Below are 19528 nucleotides of genomic sequence, written 5' to 3'. Positions count from 1 at the left end.
CCCTATCTAATCCTCCTCCTCCTCCTCGGTTTCTTTTTTCTTTCTTCTCTCATTTTCACTTCTTTTCTTTCCTTGATTCGCTGTTGTCCAGATCTTCCTCTTTGTGGCTCTCCAGCTCCATTACTCTCCATTGATCAAGGTGATAACAATGAATGGGCCTCCCTATCTAATCCTTCTTCTCGGTTTCTTTCTCCTTTTCTTCTCTCTCATTTTTACGTCTTTTCTTTCCTTGATTCGCTATTGTCCAGATCTGTCTCTCCGTGGCTCTCCAGCTCCATTACTCTCCGTTGATCAAGGTGTAACAATGAATGGGAGGTAAACATTTATTTTACTTTAGGCTACTTAGTCATAATTTTTTCTTCAGATTATTTAGCCATATTAAAAATCTTTTTTCCCCTTTTCATTTTTTCCGTGCATGATTCCTCGAACCCATCTGCTGTAATATTCGTCCCAAAGATATCTTCTTTACACCCCCAATTTTAATATGGATGGTCTGCATCAAAATTAGGGATGCCCAGATATTAGAAATTCGATAGATTTTGCTCCAGTTTTGGGATTCAAATCTTGCATTCTTTTTTTCACAACTTTCTACTGTTCGATGTTTCCTGCTTCGTTTCATGGAGTTATCTTTTTTAATACAAGAGAGAAAAAATTATGATTACTTTAGGCTACTCAATCATTTTTTTTCTTTCTTTTTTTTTGGGCAGATTGGAAGGCAACAGTTGTTCGTCTCATATTTTATGAGAAAAAGGTAGAGGCGAGCTTTTTTTCCTACAGATTAATTCGTGACCATTTGTTTCTATCTTGGAGAGTCGGCTATTTTCTCCTTCCATCTTTAAGATCTGACAAATACATTTTTTATTATTGATTTTTTTCCTATACACTATTATCTTTATTGTTGCGTGATTATTCTCTTCTTGTGCGAACATCTATATGGCTATTCTACTAGCTGTTTTTTTCTCACTTGTTATTGATATGTGCTTTTTTCTTTTTAGAAAATTTTTAGTGCTTCTTCTCTCCCGCATTCTCGTTCCTTATGGTGAGTTTTCGAATTTTTGCATCCCTGCTTACTTTTATTTTTTTTCCTGAGCTCTATTTTAAGTTTTTTATTATTGTTATAAGTGTTGTTGCTGTTTATATTTGGAGGATTTGTTTTGTCCACTTTTTAAATTTGCAGTTATGGTTTCTAAATTTTTTTCTCTATATATAAGTAGCAAAAAGTAGTTCCTACCTTTATATTTGATTTCAGGTTTTCATCTTCAATGTCAAAGAACTCAGTAAACGTGGCAAAAAAGGTTATTACCTTTTGGTTTGATTTCATGTTTTTATCTTCAAGGCTAAAAGAACTCATGCAAATATAATGGATTTTAATGTCTTAATATCTGTTTTCCTTGCTGAAAAGTTTTTTATGATTTTTTCGAAATTTCCCCTCGGCTTATTTCCTAATCATTCACTTCAAGTAGCACAGCATACTGGATCGTATATTTGCAAAATACCAAAACAAATAGGTAGCATTTGTATAAATCTCCATTTTTGAATATGTGAAATAGAAGAAAAGAAAACGTGGTCTTCTTATTTCTTGTACTTGCTGTGTGTTTTGAAGTTCAATTGAAACTCATGTACTTGGAAAACTTTAGAAATTAACATTTTCATTTTATTTTAAATATTGTTGGGGTTGTCAAATTGAATTAATTGAAGAATCTTTAAATACGACACATATGCTCTTATTTTCCAAATGCTTAAAAATTGCACTTTTTTTTATTGAGTTTTTACTAAACAGGGACAAAAGTAGGATTTCACCACGAAAAAATGCATATGCAATTAGAATGCATGAACAAAATTAGTTTAGTGGTTCATATATGCCTCAGCAAAAGTGTACTGAAAAAAGAGTTTGATCTCAAATGAAGGGTCCGGACTTTCTCACCCACTGGTAATTAGTTAAGCAATGGAGGTATGCAAGTGACCAGCAAATTTAGTACTCAATGAATTGGTTATTACTTTATTTTTGGAGTTAAGATTTTTTGTTACAATCTGTTTCCATCCAAGAGGTTTGCTAATGTGTTGCTTGCTTAACTAGACTTCATCCTCTATATTCTCTTGCCTTGAATCATAAAAAAATGATAACTGTATTTTGTTTGGAAAGTGCTGTGCTTTCAATGCTCTATGCTTTTAATTCATGACCCTAAATTGCCTCTTACCACTTTTAAAAATTTTAACATGAAAATCTCATTTATAATTGCATCCATGGCAAGCTTTCAGCTGCCATGTTATCAATTCTTATTCCGTTGATCCCTATGTCATTGGTTTGATAGACTACTATTACTTTAAACATATTATTTGACATCACCATAATTTTTAATAACTTGGACTAACATGGAAATAATTACTAGGTAATTCAGTTTTGGGTGTTTTAAATCTGTATTTGCTGAACATGATGTTCCCTGTAACATTTTAGTATGATTAAGTTTGGAAAGTCAGATTCTTATAGCAAGTTTGTTGTACTTTGTGAAATTGGATTCAATTGAGAAAGAAGCCTAAACAGGTTAACGGACAACAATTAAAGTTCAAATTGCCAATTGAAAGATTCAATGAGTGAATGTTAAACAGATTTTCAATCTACCTTTAAGTTTTTCTACGAGAAAGAATTTAATGGAAGGAAATGTTACTTTTGAAGTAGATTTGCTAAATTCTCTTGTAAATTGCATAATCCATGCCAAATATGGCATCCAGATGTTCCAGTAGAAGAAGACCCCTCTACTTTGAGAGATTCTTTGCAGAATCTTAGAATACAATTATTATTTCTTCCACTTTTGTTTTTAGGCTGAGGCATATATGCCATATTTGCCGCATCTTCTATCCAGGTATCTTTTGTTTTGTAGCTACTGCATTTCAATTGTGTTGTTACAGTTTGCAAGAATTATTATGGTGCTCTTGATTCTCATTGGGCAAGATCCAAGTAATGAACTTTGCCATGAATCCTTGGAAATTACTTCTAATGTATGATTTGTTTATAGCCTTTCCAATTACCAATAACTTCAATTCTTCTGCACTGCTTGGATTAAAAACAAAAATAGGTTAGCTTGAGATATGAAACATTTCTGATTTCGTCATTGTTAGATAAATTTTATAGGCAAACATGATTGGTCTTTTATTTTTTTTTTGGGTTATTTATGAGCAATAATTTGATTTGGACAGCAAATCAGAAAGTGTAAGCGCCCATATTTGAAACTATTCATTTTTGTTTCGTGTTAGGTAATGGATGATATTTTTGCACTATATTTAACCCACAAATGCAGGCTAATATAGGTTGTCCTGCTAGGTTCAGCTCTTGATTCACACATCCAATACGATTTTATCAATATGGACTGTGCTTATTTATTTATTTTTTCTTTCTTCCTTTTGGGTTTTGGTTGCCATAATTATCGACACTATGTATCTTTTGTTGTTTTTGTTGGAATCCTTTATTCGTAGGCTAGAAACATGCACAAAACTAAACTTCTTCTTCGAAATGCTACAGCCTTAAGAAATCCAGGATTGGCAGGAGCAAAAGAACTCAGTAGAGACTCCTCTGGTTGTTGGATGGAAGGCTATAGTAGAAACAGTGCATGCAAACTTGGGAATTGCTATCAATATTTTGGCTGAACTATGGGGTTTTAGAGACGGAATTATGCTTGCTTTGGAGTTAAATATTCAATTCCTAGACATTGAAGTTGACTGCCTTGACATCATATCTCTAATGAAATCAAGTACTCTCAGTAATCATAATAATCATTGTTTGCAATATAATTGTTGATTGCAGAGTCCTATTGCGGTTGCAATAGGAAGTGAATAGATGTGTAGATGGGTTAGCTAGATTGGAAGGCAAGATGGAATGGCATTTTGTAATTTTGGATTCCTATCCTCAGAACTACCTTTTGCTTTAGATGAAGATTTGAGGGGAAATTTTTTTCCTTGGAATACTTGTTTGGCTTGTACTTGGTGTTTTATTTAATCTATTTGTACCCAAAAAACAGGAAAATGTTCCAGAGCATTTTTTTCCTTCTCTAATGTCACTTGACCAAAACTTACCGTTATAGGAGACATCCGGTCTTTAAAGTTTCGATGGATGAGTATAGTCCAGAAAGTACTACCAAATACCAACTAATCGAGGCTACAAACTTTGTTCCCCCCACCGCCAAGTGTAGCTGCTACAGTACTTTATTTGGATTGATATAATATACTATTGCACAAGTTACTTCTCCATGAATGTTGAGTTTGACAAACATATATAAAGCCAATCTCGGCTATTTATACTTATTATGTGATTTTTTGGATTATTGTTTCTTTCATTGAATTGTAGTACATAAGTGGACATAGTTGAACAAATTTGAAAATTTACTTGGCATAATTGAAAACTCTTGCTGAATTTGAAAACTCTTGCATTCCCCAATTGAAAACTCTTGTATACGAATTAATCTCTAACTATTTTACCCAATTTTTTTTGTCAATCTTTCTTGAAACAATCTATTAAACAAAAGGAACACCTTTACTAAGATTGTTAAGAAACTTTGTAGGCGGAGTTGGCTTTATTTGTTTTGCTTGATATTAGATCTCATCATGATTGCGGTATGGCTTTTCCGGCTATTAGAGTAAGTATTTTGATTCTAAATTGTTTCTTAACAAAAAGTTGAATCGGATTATAGTCAATGGATGCCAATATTTTGCCTGCAATTCTAAAAAAATTGTCATCTTCAAACTTAATGATATATATATATATATATATATATAACATGTATATGAAGAGGAGCCAGTTAATTTTTTCTTTCAATTTTGATTGATTAAGAGCTTGGATATTGGTGCCTTGAAAGCGTATGGAGTTCTTAGCTCAATATCTTTGTTTTTTTCTTCCTTTCTAATACTCTTAGTAAGTTGTTCATTATGCACCGTAACAATTAGTGGCTATAAAAATTCCATTTTCTCCTGGTTTGATGATGATTTCTTTTAATGTTTCAACACTTGTGTGTGATGATCTAGCTCAATCAAATTAAAGTTTATGAATTAAATTATTAGCTTCTCCTTGATTACGTGTATTTATTTTTTTAATTCTATTTTCATTCTATGCAGAAGCAAGGAGCATCTTAGTGATCTTAGTAGTCTAATCATGATATTGTTTTGCATTTTCTTAACAAATATTCATATTCACTACTTAATAAGACTACAAAAACAGAATGGCAAAGCTTTTGGTGCACATTTGTGTAACTTTTCACACTTAATATAAGAATTTGAATCACTGGGCATTTTTTGGCAACAGTGAAAATTACACCGCGCGATGCGCGGTGTTATCCTCCTAGTTATTCTCAAAATGCAACTCAAGCTAGTGGGGATATTAGTTGGATGGATGAAAATACCCATTGACCCACCGATCCACAAAATCAGTACCGATCTACTCAAAAATTTAGGGTACCAGACCCGCATTTCTTGATTGAGTCTGAGGAGGATTGAGTAACCACTTACATGTGCAAGCAGGTTAGAGTGAAGGTCTAACAACTGGCAAATACATGTGCATATATATATATATATATATATATATATATATAGACACACGTGTGCATATACACAACACAAATACCAATTTTAAACATAATTAAATAATTTCATTGATCAAATTACAACTGAGTTATAAGAGCCTATAATTTGTACACCTTATAAGTTTCACTTGTAAAAATTATGACCTTATTTTTTTCAGAGAAAGTTTAATTAATCTAGGATATAAAAAAAAAAGAAGGTAATGCTTGCCACAACTTTTTTGTTTTTTGGCATCATTGTTTATCTTATTCAATTAATTAGGGCAAATATCAAAACATCATACTTGGCTTATAAGCATTTGTTGAGAACATTGTAATTGAGTAACAATTCATATTGTTTTGAGCTGTATTGGTAATTGGATAATCAATTTTGGAGTAATTTTATTACTCTTGGATGCATAAATTTATTTATTTATTTTTTCAATTCTTTTGTGGGCATAAAACGTTTTTTATAAAATAAGTGTTGATTTTTAAATGAACATGTGAAATAGAAAATGGAATTAATATAAATTATTCTTTTAAAAAAATTAAATGGTAAGAGGAGTAGGATGAGTAATCGATGACCCAACCTTGTCTAAGTGGGTACTAGAGGTGTGCATCTTGACCCAATGATTCGGAAAACCAATAATTCAATCTGGATTCGGTCCAAATTAGTAGATATCCGGTCTGTCGGATAATATTCGAATCAAGAAGTTATGCAGATTGGATTCGGATATCATTTTTTGAGATCCGTGGATATTCGATCCTATCTGCATTATTTTTTATTTTTTAGAATTTTTTATATATTAAATCTACTAATTTATAATTGTTTTTTCTCTTGTTTCTTATTTTTATATCTATGTCCTCTTTCAAAATAGGCTTTCTTTACATATGGCGTTCAGTTCTTTATTATGTTGTCATATAATTTGTGGATAAAAAAGGTTGTAGATGAAAATATTGAATCTTATTTGTTTGAACAAAATAAGAAAAAAGTTTGGAAGTTACTTTATATTGCAACAAAAAAAGATTCATTTTCACCAAAAACTCCTTTTTTATGACTAAAAACTCATATGTAAGTGCAACAAATCACTTACATGATAGTTTTTATACTCTAATACATTTAAATTTTCATTTGACCTTTGGAATTTATATTTTTTAAAGGAATTAAAAAATTGGATATGGATGGGGCAGATACCCGACTTGTGCCTATCTCTCAACATTAGAACGTAAAGTCCCCAATTAGACTCTCAACTCCCATTTTCCCTTTTAAAGTTTAAAGCCTCTCTTGAACCAATATAAAGAAAAAATATTTACATGATAAAATGATTTGTAAAATATAAATTTGAAAAATTGTACATACAAGATGATGGAAAATGGTTATGCTATATTCAACACATGAACACGAAAAGAAGATAACTAAGTGGTTCGAACTCAAGCACTCCTTCCCTTTTAAAGTTTAAGCCTCTCTTGAACCAATATAAAGAAAAAATATTTATATGATAAAATAATTTGTAAAATATAAATTTGAAAAATTGTACATACAAGATGATGGAATGTGGTTATGCTATATTCAACCTCATAAACACGAAAAGAAGATAACTAAGTGGTTCGAATGTTGTTTTGTGATTCTTAAAACCATACAATTAAAAAATGAGGAAATATAATCTGTTCGGATAATTAGTTTTTAAATTAATTGCATTCAAGTGAAGACTAATGGTGTACTTAATAAAACTAAAGTCTGAAAACTAAAATCTGAAAACTAAAATCTAAAGTCTGAATCCATTAAATTAATGAATTGGTAAATACTCATCTTGATACGTTTGAGTGTATATCACATTAAATGATAAATGAATAGTTTATCACTTATTTTTTGGAGTAAGTTTTGCCTAAAAAATTCAATTCTACTTAATTAATTCAGATGTGCAATTTTTTGTTATCAAATGTATCTCAGCATGTTAAGATTTGAATACATTAAGTTTAAGTGTTGAATTGGGCTATCAAATAGGGCCTAACTTATTCCCTCAAATTTATAAAACCACCCAACAATTTAAGTCTCTTAAATTTCTAATTTAAACCAATTTTTTTTGATAAAAAACAAATTTCTTTAACGGATTACTAGAAATCATCCAGCGCAATTTGATTTACATCACTACCCTAAAGGTAGGTTAAACATGTACTTTTTTTTTGACAAATGATAATCTCATATATATATATAGATATATATATATCAACACTTGAAATTACAAGAGTTAATTACAACAAGGGGTAACTACCCCCATATCCTTTCTAACTAGCCTTGAAAGCCAAGTTGGGAAAGAACCTTCCCATTCAAAGCTTCTAGTTGCCTTTGCTGCAAACTGAGCTAATTCATGGCTACATTGATTCACCGTTCTAGGTACAAAAGTGAAAGCGCAGCTTTCAAAATTTTTCTTCTGAACGTCAATGTCTTCCAAGATTGTTTGAAGACTACAGTCCTGGACATTGTCCGTGTTGATGAGGCTCACTACATGCTTGTAGTCAGATTGGACTTCTATATTTGTCCATCCTGCAAACTGAGCCATTTCGAGCGCCCCTCTGGTTGCTAGAGCTTCTTCAGTGGCTGCAATTCCTTTCCTCCTCGCAGTGATTCCTTTCGCTCTCACTAATTCTCCGTGCCAGTTCCTTGCAATGATCCCATGACCTGATCTAACCATTTTAGTCGAGATAGTAGCGTCCGTATTGATCCTTATTGTTCCTTCCTTAGGAGGTTCCCAATGCTGCTGGACTGGTGTTGCCTTTTCTGGTGCAAAATTTGTCCCTGTGTCTGACTCCTTTGCTACCTCATACTCAATCCATTCTTGTAGTGCCTTGTCTGCAATCACCTTTGCATCAGCTAACTCACACTGGAAAGTAAACTTGTTCCTTGCTTTCCAGATTTGCCATAAGATGTTTGCTGTAAGCTGGATTCTGCCCACATCTTGAGTCTCTTTTGCTGCTTGCAACATAGCTTCCCACTGTCTCCACAGGTTGCCTTGAAGTTTAGCCAGCCCTTCCCACCGTACAGGTGCAATCTTCCATATTACTTGCGCTGTTGGGCAGTTGAAGAAGATATGTTCAATGGTTTCCGTGTCCTCCCCACAGCAGTGACAAATCTTGTTCCCTATTCCAAATCTTTTGTAGAGAGCTTCATTAGTAGCCAATCCGTTTTGTAGTCATCTCCATAAAAAATGTTTCAATTTCAGCTTAATGTTTAGGCTCCACAAAGTTTTCCAAACTGTATGCTTTCTTATCTCCCAACTAGTTTCCGGATCAGGTGCTAGCCTTTGATTCGTTTTTTCCTTTTCCTCCTTAGCAATCACATATCCGGTCTTCACAGTGTAGATTCCAGACTTGCTGAAGTTCCAGAATAATCTATCTTTCCTGTCATACAAACTAAGTGGAATATTAGTAATATGGTTCACAACATCTACATGAAACCAATGCTGCAAAAGATCAATGTTTCACTTCCCTCCCTCTATAAGCTCATTAACAAACTCAAGTTGACATCCTACTGGTTTAGCTGTGTGAACTCTTCCATCCACCAACCCAAGTATCCATCTATCATGCCAAATCCTCACTGAGCTCCCATTTCCCACCCTTTGAAGCAAATCCCCCTTCCTTGCGCATACTTTTCTAGCACCATGAAGCATTGTTAGGGGGTTGCTGTCCTAACCAATCTCCTCCTTCATATGCCTGGCCTTCAAGACTTTGCTTACTAACAAATTTGGGTTGATTACAATTCTCCAAATTTGTTTCGCAAGCATAGCCAAATTGGAGGCTTCCAGGTCTCTAAAACCCATACCACTTTTCCCTTTCACCTCAGAAAGCTTACTCCATCTAACCCAATGCACCTTTTTTTCCTATTCCCCACCACCCCACCGGTACCTCACAATCTTAGCACTAACAGTCTTAAATAAACCCTTGGGTAATTTAAAGCAGGACATGATATACGTTGGCATGGCCATGATGGCTGCTTTGATCAAAACTTCCTTACCCCCTTGACTAAGCAATTTTTGTTTCCAACCTTGGAGTTTACTGTTAATGTTGTTCATCAGAAATCCAAAAACCTGGTTTTTATCTCTCCCAATCGTCATCGGAAGTCCTAGGTATTTGCCACTATGTGCCTCCTTCATATTGTCCAGCACCTTACTAATTTCCCCTCTAACTCTCTTGGGAGAATTCCTACTGAAAAACATAGCAGATTTATCAAAATTTACTACCTGTCCAGATGCTTGTCCATAAATCTTGAGTACCTCCTTGAGCTTTTGAGCTTCTTTGTTACTTGCTTTACAACACAGTAGGGAGTCATCTACAAAAAATAAATGAGATACCATAGGACTGTCCTTGCAAATTTTGATTCCAGTTAAATGCTTGTTATCCACAGCTTTCTTGATCAGGTTTGAAAGCCATTCAGTACAGATAATAAATAAGTAAGGAGATAAGGGATCTCCTTGTCTAATCTCTCTGGAAGGTTTCACACTACCCACTTTTTGCCCATTTAAATTAAAAGAGTAAGAAACCGTGGAAATGCAGGTCATGATCCAACGAACAAAAGTGGGACAGAAACCCATTTGCATCATGATTCTACCAAGAAACTTCCATTCCACTCTTTTATAGGCTTTAGACATATCAAGTTTAAGGGTCATGAAACCTACCTTACCAGCTCTCTTACTTTTAAGGAAATGTAAAATTTCATGAGCAATGATAATATTGTCTAAAATTTGCCAGCCAGGAACAAATGCAGACTGTGATGGACTAATGCAATGCTTAAGGACCTTCTTTAGTCTATTAGCCAAAATCTTGGAAATGGTTTTATACAAAACATTGCAAAGACTAATAGGCCTGAAGTTAGCAAGCATCTTAGGGTTATCAACCTTGGGAATTAAGGAAATGATGGTCTTATTGATGGTCTTAAGAAGATTGCCCGTATGAAAGAAGGTAGAAATGGCATGGACAATGTCAACATTGATGATGCTCCAGTAAGATTGAAAGAAACACGGGGACATACCATCAACTCCTGGGGCTTTGTTAGGGAACATAGAAAAAATGGCCCGTTTAATCTCCCCCTCGTCCACAGGTTTAATCAACTGTGCATTCATGAGATTGGAAATAGTGCACGGTATGCCTTGTAGCACATCCTCAAACTCTGTTGGATTGTTGGAGGTGAAAAGTTCATTGTAGTGGTTACACATTTCCTCCTCAATTTCCTTGTCGCTCCTACACCATTCCCCATCAGATTTTTGGACAACACTGATTCTGTTTCGTTTCCTTTTAGCCATGACACTTTGATGGAAAAAAAGCAGTGTTTTTGTCCCTCTCCTTGAGCCATCTGCTTCTGGACTTCTGACTCCAATATAGCTCCTCTTCCTTGTAAGCTTTGCTTAGCTGAATCTTCAAGGTTGTAATGACTCATCTGTTGCACAACTCACCCACTTCTCTTGTGACTTTCAATTGCTCCTTAATTTCCTGGATTTTCAGCTTTGCATTACCTTTTGCTGTTCTGTTCCACTTGATCAATGCTACTCTACACTCCTTAATTTTTCTTGTAACTTTATACATCCTGGATCCATTTTGTTCTTTTCCCCACGCTGTGCGAACCACAGACACAGTAGCTTTGTCTTTCGCCCATCTTTGGTCGAAGAAGAATCATCTCTTCCCACTCCTTTGTTGCGGTTTTGTGTCCACCATTAGTAGGCAGTTATTAGAGGCCTCGGTTTCAATATGCTCACAGGTTACCTTTTCATAGACTTACGTCCATCCCACACTGCCTAAACATCTATCCAACCTCTCCTTTACCTCCCTCTCCCCCTCCCATGTATTGCATCAAGTCCATGGAACCCCCACAAACCCAATATCCACTAGCTCGTTCTCAGAAATGAAGCCCTTAAAGTCCCTAAAACTTCCCTCAGATCTTTCATTCCCACCCCATTTCTCTCCATTAGAGCAAATGTCATTAAAGTCACCCATCACAGCCTATTTCTCACCCCATTCTCAATTTTTTCCTCAGTTATTTCCCACTGATGTTTCCTAACTCTACCCTCCGTACTTGCATACACCCCTACAAACCACCAACTATCATTTGTTTCATTGTCCACTACTTTCGCTACAATATACCAATTCGAGCCATGCACATCCAGTAATACCATTCCCTCCTTCCAAAATAAAGTTAACCTCCCATCTCTACTCTTAGGATTAGCTATAAAACTATTCTCGAACTTTACTTTTTTTTTTTTGCACTTGTTTCATAAAAGCCTCTTGGTTCTTTGTTTCACACAAAAATAAAATATTAGGAGAGTGGAGGTGAAGTACCTCCTTCAATTGGGGAATTGTCAAGGGGCCTCATGCACCTCGACAATTCCACACCGCCACGTTCATTGCTCTGGTGGAGGCATTGCGGGGCTAGCCTCCATTTTCCCTTCTTGTTTACCAGTACCTTCACCCATTTTTGCCAGCTTGAACCTCGTGCCTTCATCCACATCTTCCTCCATAATATCCAACTCTTGATTATCCACCGTCACTTTCCTTTTCTCTCCAAACAAGCACACTGACTCTCTGCCAGTAATGTCTCGTAATGGAGCTCTTTTAATTCGTGAGCTTCTTCTCCATTTCCCCTTCCCTTGTATGCTCTCGTTTACTGGTGATCTGCTACCTTTAATTCCACTCTCATTTGTTTGACTTATTATGCCACCATTTTCAAGAATATCCAACATCTCCTACCCTGGCATAGTCTCCATCATCATATCCACTGGAGCATGATCAGACGTTCTACTCTTCCTATTCCCCAATTCCACAATCACCTTGCTGATTTCTATCTTTTCATTCTCCACTGGCTCTTTTCTTTTCACTTGTTTTTCCCCCTCCCCTTCACCTTGTTCCACACTTTTATCCAGCTCCTTGTTTTCTCTCAAAATTTCCCTCCACTTCCTCTCTATAGCTTCCTTATTCTGCTCTCTATTCTTACTCTCATTCTCACCCCTATTACTACTCGTCCCAACTATACCCTTAACACCCTTCTCCCTAGAAGGTCCTACATGAATTCCTGGGTCTTTGTTACTCACTGCTACCACCATACCTCTTTGTTTTACCTCAGCCTCGGCCCCTTTGTATGCTCTCAAAGGGGAGGTCATGATATTTCCCGCTCTCATCCATGCTCCCTATTGACCTTCCCTACCGGACTGTCCTTCCTTCCATTCCCCAGTGCAAGATTTGTCACCGTGGCCAACTATCCCACAGTTATAACAAAAATCCGAACATCGGTCATATTTAAATTCCACCCATGTATTCACTCCCTCAAACTTCACCAAAGTGCCTCTGAGAAGAGGTTGTTGCACATCCACCTCTTGTTGGGAAAAGGGTACCAGTACAGGCGCAAAATATCAGAATTAGCCCAAGACAAATTTCTTTTTCCCGAAATACCAGTTAAAAACAGGAACAAGTCAAATCACCAAGTAATAATACCAACAGTGATAGTAAAATGTAGGAAAATTAAAAGGCACAGGACACCAAGATTTTTACATGGAAAACCCAAATTGGGAAAAACCACAGGATCTAGTCTAGTCAAAAAACTCCACTATCACAATAATAGAAATATACAGGTCTATCCGAAATATTCGGATGACAATAATAACACCAATATCAATCAAGCAAATCTGCTATAAAATCACCCCCCCAAAACTACAACTGTCAAAGAAGTGGGTTTGGAAAGGTGTTACCAAATGAAGAGGAAATTCGAAATCTGAATCGGTAGATGAGTAGAGCTTGATGAAAGGATCCCGTGTATAAAATTTCGTCTCAATCGGATTTCAAATCACCTTCCAACTGAGACCTTGAAATTATTTCTCTCTCTTTAGCTCTCCCTCTTTCTCTCTCTTCGTCTCTCTCAAAGATGGCGGCTACTTCTTTTTCTCTCACACAAAGGACCGAAGAATCGAATTGCTTCTTGTGGCTGCTGCTGCCTTTTATTTTATTTGAGAAACCCTCAAGTGTTATTTATGTGGGTTGGCCCACAAATAGGCTAGCCCACCCAACAATCTCCCCCTCCAGCTCATTTGGGGGGCTCCACCAAACCCGTTTCTTGTCTACAAAATAAAATTTCTCTTTAAGAAATGCCTTGGTAAACATATCAGTACCATTGTCATCTGTATGCACCTTCTCAAGCGTCAACAGCTTGGAATCCAGTACTTCTCGAATCCAATGATATCTCACATCAATGTGTTTGGATCGAGAGTGAAATGTAAAGTTCTTACACAAATGAATAGCACTCTGACTGTCACAATAGAGACTATACTTCTCTTGTTTCATTCCCAACTCTTGAAGGAATTTCTGCAACCAAAGAGTCTCCTTGCATGCTTCAGTAGTTGCAATATACTTTGCTTCTGTACTAGAAAGGGCGATACATTTTTGTAACTTACTTTGCCATGACACTGCTCCCCCTGCAAAAATCATCAAGTACCCAGATGTGGACTTCCAATTATCAAGATCACCTGCCATATCTGCATCAGTGTATCCATCTAGCATAGTTTTATCATTGCTGAAACATAGACACAATCTATGAGTTCCCTTGAGATATCTGAGAATCCATTTGACAACATTTCAATGCTCTTTACCAAGATTAGAGAGATACCGACTGACTACTCCAACTGCGTGAGCAATATCTGGTCTGGTGCAAACCATAGCATACATCAAACTACCAACGGCCGAAGCATAAGGAATCTTCTTCATGTCTTCTTTATCTTTCTCACTTGTAGGGCACTGCTTACTGTTCAATTTAAAATGACCTCAAGTGAAGTTGAGACTTCTTTAGCCTTGCTCATGTTAAACCTGTTGAGTACTTTCTCAATGTATTTTTCTTGAGACAACCAGAGCTTCCTATTTTGCCTGTCACGTGAGATTTTCATCCCCAGTGTCTGTCTAGCCGGACCCAAATCTTTCATTGCAAAGGATTTACTTAACTCCTTTTTCAACCTGTCAATCTTCACAGTATCACAACCAATAATCAACATATCATCAACATATAGCAAGAGAATAACAAAATCACCATCTGAAAAATTTTTCACATAAACACAGTGATCAGATGTAGTCTTGTGATACTCATGATCTGTCATGAAGGAGTCAAATTTTTTATACCACTGTCTCGGTGCCTGTTTCAAACCATACAAACTCTTCTTGAGACGGCATACAAGATTTTCTTTGCCATTTTCTTTGAACCCCTCCGGTTGCTCCATGTAGATCTCCTCTTCCAAGTCGCCATGCAGGAAGGCTGTCTTCACATCAAGTTGCTCGATCTCCAAATTCAAACTAGTTGCAATACCATGAACAACTCGAATTGATGATATTTTTACCACAGGAGAAAAGATTTCTTCAAAATCTATACCCTTCTTTTGACTAAATCCCTTCACAACCAATCTTATTTTGTACTTTGGTTGTGAGCTGTGCTCCTGAGTCTTCAACCTGTAGATCTATTTGTTCTTCAGAGCTCTCTTGCTCTTAGACAGTTTCACTAGCTCATAAGTGTGGTTCTCATGCAGGGACATCATTTCCTCTTGCATGGCTCGCAACCAATTTTCTTTGTTCTCGTGCTCTAGAGCCTCACCGTAGGACGCTGGCTCTCCTCCATCTGTCAACAATACATATTCATGAGGATTATATCTACTAGAAGGTCTCTTCTCTCTGGTAAATTTCCTAAACTCATCTTGTGGTGGTGATGGTGGAGTAGGTGGTGCCTCATGCTCAAGTTCATTAGCAGTAGGATTATCATCATCATTAACATCTTCTCTCTGCTCTGTCTCAGCTCCCCTTGATTAAAATCAACAGGTACTGGAATTGGATCTAGATCTGAATTTGAGCTAGCAGGAATGTCATCTGAAGATTTTGAATTATTACCTTTATCAATGTCTTTAATGATTTGATCTTCAAAGAAGACAACATCTCTACTCCTGATCACCTTTTTCTCAATAGGATCATACAATCTATAACCAAAATCTTCATGTCCATAACCCAAGAAGATACACTGCTTTGATTTTACATCAAATTTTGACCTTTCATCTTTGGGAATATGAACAAATACCCGACAACCAAAAACTCTCAAGTGTTTAAAAGACACATCTTTTCCGTCCAAACCCTCTCTGGGATATCACCATCTAGAGGAACTGATGGGGAAAGATTGATCAAATTGACTGTAGTCCTCATTGCCTCACCCCAAAAGGATTTTGGTAGTTTAGCATTAGAGAGCATACATCTGACTCACTCAGTAATGGATCTGTTCATCTTCTCTGCTACTCCATTCTCTTAAGGAGTTTTTGGCACAGTTTTCTCCAATTTGATCCCACGGGACTTGCAATAAATTTCAAATGGTCTTCTGTACTCACCACCATTATCAGCACGTACATACTTTAACTGTTTACCAGTTTCTCTTTCAACTTTGCTAAGAAAATCCTTAAATACCTCCAAAATCTGATCTTTAGATTTCAAAACAAAACACCAAACCTTTCTAGCAAAGTCATCAATAAAAGTTACAAAATAAACAGCACCACCAAGAGACTTATCTTTCATATAACAAACATCAGTATACACCAATTCTAAAGCATTCAATTTCCTAGATGGAGGAAAATTTTTGAATGCAACTCTATGTTGTTTTCCATAAATGCAGTCAACACAAGATTTAAATGCATTACCTCTAACTTTAGGTAGGAGTTGTTTGCGAATAAGTGTCTGAATCCCCTTTTCACCCATGTGTCCAAGTCGCCTATGCCAAAGGTCAATCGAGGAATCACAAACTGTGTTCACTTCTTCCTTCCTCAACTTGGCTTGCATCACGTAGAGGGTACTGTGCTTCTTTCCTCTGGCAACAACGAGATTTCTTTTGTTGAGTTTCCATTTGCCTCCACCTTGCGAGCTATAATAGCCCTCATTATCAAGTTTTCCTGTAGAAATAAGGTTAAATCGAATATTAGGAACATGTCGAACATTTCTCAATATCAGTTGGCACCCGATATTTGTGTCCAAATATATATCTCCATGCCAACAACTTTGCATGAGACCCCATTTCTTATCCTAACACATCCGAAATCTCCTTCGGTGTAGGTTGAGAAGAAATCCCTGTGATGAGTAACATGGTAGGATGCACCTGAATCAACTACCCAATTACTGTCATAATGAATAATATTCACCTGACCATCATCACAGAATACAAACATATCATCATGAGCTGCCACAACTGCTGTAGTGTCCTCATCATTTTTTTCCTTTGCCTTACCCTTTTTCTCAGTTTGATCCCATTTTAAGATTCTGCACTCCTTTATATAATGTCCATTCTTTTTACAATAATAGCATGCAACATTTTTTCGCGACTCAGACCTGTCTCTGGATTTGTCATTCCTATTTTGGGTTCCTCTACTTTTGCTTCTCCCTCTTCTTTCTTTCTTTTCTGTCACCAGGGCCTGGGACTCATAAAAAATTCCTTGTTCCTTCCTCCTGAACTCTTCATTCATCACGGCCTCTTTTGCAATAGCCATGGTCAACACACCATTCGGAGCTGAATTACTGATGGAGACCACCATGGTTTCCCAACTATCCGGTAGTGAACTGAATAATAATAAAGTCCGCACTTCATCATCCAGATTCAAATTTAATGTAGTTGCCTGGTTTATCAATTCTTGAAAATTACTCAAGTGTTCAGTCATATCTTCCTCATCCTTATATCTCATTCGAGTAATCTGCTTCAGACAACTAGCCTTATTCAAACCTGTCTTTCTTTCATACATACTCTCCAGTCTTTTCCATAATATATCAGTTCTGGTGTCATTAGCAAAATGTTGAAAAATACTTTGACCAATCCATTTTCTAATATTACCAACAGTTTTCCTGTGCATATTAACCCATTTTTCATCACTCATATCATTTGGTTTACATTTATCCCCTAAAATAGGTTCAAACAAATCTCTACAATACAGGTAGTCTTCCATTCTAGACTTCCAAATCGAATAATTAGTAGCATTTAATTTTATTATTCAACCACTATCCGAATCATCCATTTTTAACAGGTACAATTGAGCAGCCTAACCTGACTGCTCTGATACCACTTGTTGGAAAAGGGGTACCAGGACAGGCGCAAAATATCAGAGTTAGCCTAGGACAAATTTCTCTTTCCCGAAATACTAGTTAAAAACAGGAACAAGTCAAATCACCAAGTAATAATACCAACAGTGATAGTAAAATGTAGGAAAATTAAAAGGCACAGGGCACCAAGATTTTTACGTGAAAAACCCAAATTGGAAAAAATCACGAGACCTAGTCCAGTCAAAAAACTCCACTATCACAATAATGGGAATACACAGGTCTATCCGAAATATTCGGATGACAATAATAGCACCAATATCAACCAAGCAAATATGCCATAAAATCACCCCCAAAACTACAACTGTCAAAGAAGTGAGTTTGGAAAGGTGTTACCAAAGGAAGAGAAAATCCAAAATCTAAATCGGTAGATGAGTAGAGATTGATGAGAGGATCCCGTGTATAAAATTTTGTCTCAATCGGACTTCAAATCACCTTCCAACTGAGACCTTGAAATTATTTCTCTCTCTCTAGCTCTCCCTCTTTCTCTCTCTTCATCTCTCTCAAAGATGGCGGATGCCTCTTTTTCTCTCACACGAAGGATCGAAGAATTGAATTGCTTCTTGCAGCTGCTGCTGCCTTTTATTTCACTTGAGAAACCCTCAAGTGTTATTTATGTGGGTTGGCCCACAAATGGGCTGGCCCACCCAACACCTCTACCATTATCTTTATATGTCTACCCTCTTTCCCCCCCAGTGGAACTATAACCTCCTTCATTGATTTGAAAAGTTTTCCTAACTTAATCCCCACTGTCCTACACAGCCAGTGAACATGGAGATTCCATACCTGCACCCATAAGTAGGTATATCTAAAAAACTAGGGCTTTTTTTCACATCCCATTTCCCAATTTTTAATCACCAGGACCTGATTGTCCAGTACCCACCGACCTCCCATCAACGCTTTTTCCCGTTCATCATCAATTTCAAACTGGAATTGAAAGAGGTTAGGGCCAAGCTCAGTTACCACCAAATTTCTGGGATATCCCCACGCATGGTTGGTGAAATTTTTAACCCCTGTGAAATTTGCCAATTTCTCTCCTATCAATCTGCCTAGCAGACTCCTGCTGCAATCTTTGACTCCTTCACTGACATCATCCGAGTAAAGATCCACCCCTTCCAGCTCCGTTGAAGAGAGCTCAAACTTGCTAAAAGCACGAGTTAGCTCTTCTTCCATCTTCTATTAACCTAGCTGCTTGACACCACCTTTACACTATTTCTTTTCTTAGAAATCCAGTTGTTCAAACCTGCAAAACAGAGTAGAAGAAACAGAGTACGGAAAAACAGAGACCTAAAATGATCTAAAAGACACAAGAAACCCTATCCAACCACCCGCTAAACTAGCACACACTACCAAGACCTTTACAGTTAGCACCCATCTACTGTTCCCCAGATCATGACCTCTTTCGCACCAGGACGCAGAAGTGTAAGTACAATGGAGATTTTAGGTTACTAAAATTGGGTGTTTGTAGTACACCATAAGATGAAGGGTCACTATACTGACTGTGAATCTCAGAATCCTTCCTTTCTATTTTGGGTTGCTGCTGCCTTTTGAATTTTGAAGTCTCCTATTAAAGGAGGGAAGCTCTTAAACAAGAGAGATGAATGTTAGTAAACTTTCTAAACATGTACTTGAAATAATAGATTTGCAATTTAATGGTAAAACATACACTTGAAATAATAGATCTGCAATTTAACAACAATACAGATACAGTAGATATGAATGATTTTAAACTGATATAAAAGCTACAAGAAATTTCGAATTGTCTTCTAATAAAATACATCGCTACAACTTTCTTCTGTGCATGTTTCAATCACAAGATCTGCTAATCAAGGGCTACAATCTCTAAATTTGAC

At 36.5% G+C, this 19528-nt stretch overlaps 1 protein-coding gene and 1 long non-coding RNA gene across 2 annotated transcripts; one reads left to right on the top strand and one right to left on the bottom strand.

Moving 5' to 3' along the window:
* Nucleotides 1-4030, top strand: LOC113707756 (uncharacterized). The gene is made up of 4 exons (XR_011820908.1): nt 1-139; nt 249-315; nt 708-751; nt 996-4030. It is a non-coding gene; the product is annotated as an uncharacterized lncRNA (long non-coding RNA).
* A 3762-nt stretch (nt 4031-7792) lies between these two features.
* Nucleotides 7793-9361, bottom strand: LOC113708363 (uncharacterized). Its single transcript, XM_027230825.1, has 2 exons — nt 9235-9361; nt 7793-8682 (listed from the first exon to the last, which is right to left on the bottom strand). Exons 1-2 carry the CDS (start codon nt 9359-9361, stop codon nt 7793-7795), a joined length of 1017 nt encoding a protein of 338 aa, XP_027086626.1.
* Between the last annotated feature and the right edge of the window lie 10167 nt (nt 9362-19528).

The sequence above is a fragment of the Coffea arabica genome, chromosome 9c (genome assembly GCF_036785885.1).
Source record: "Coffea arabica cultivar ET-39 chromosome 9c, Coffea Arabica ET-39 HiFi, whole genome shotgun sequence".
NCBI lineage: Eukaryota > Viridiplantae > Streptophyta > Magnoliopsida > Gentianales > Rubiaceae > Coffea > Coffea arabica.
Note: the sequence above shows the minus strand (reverse complement) of the source record. Positions and strands in the feature narration are given on the sequence as shown.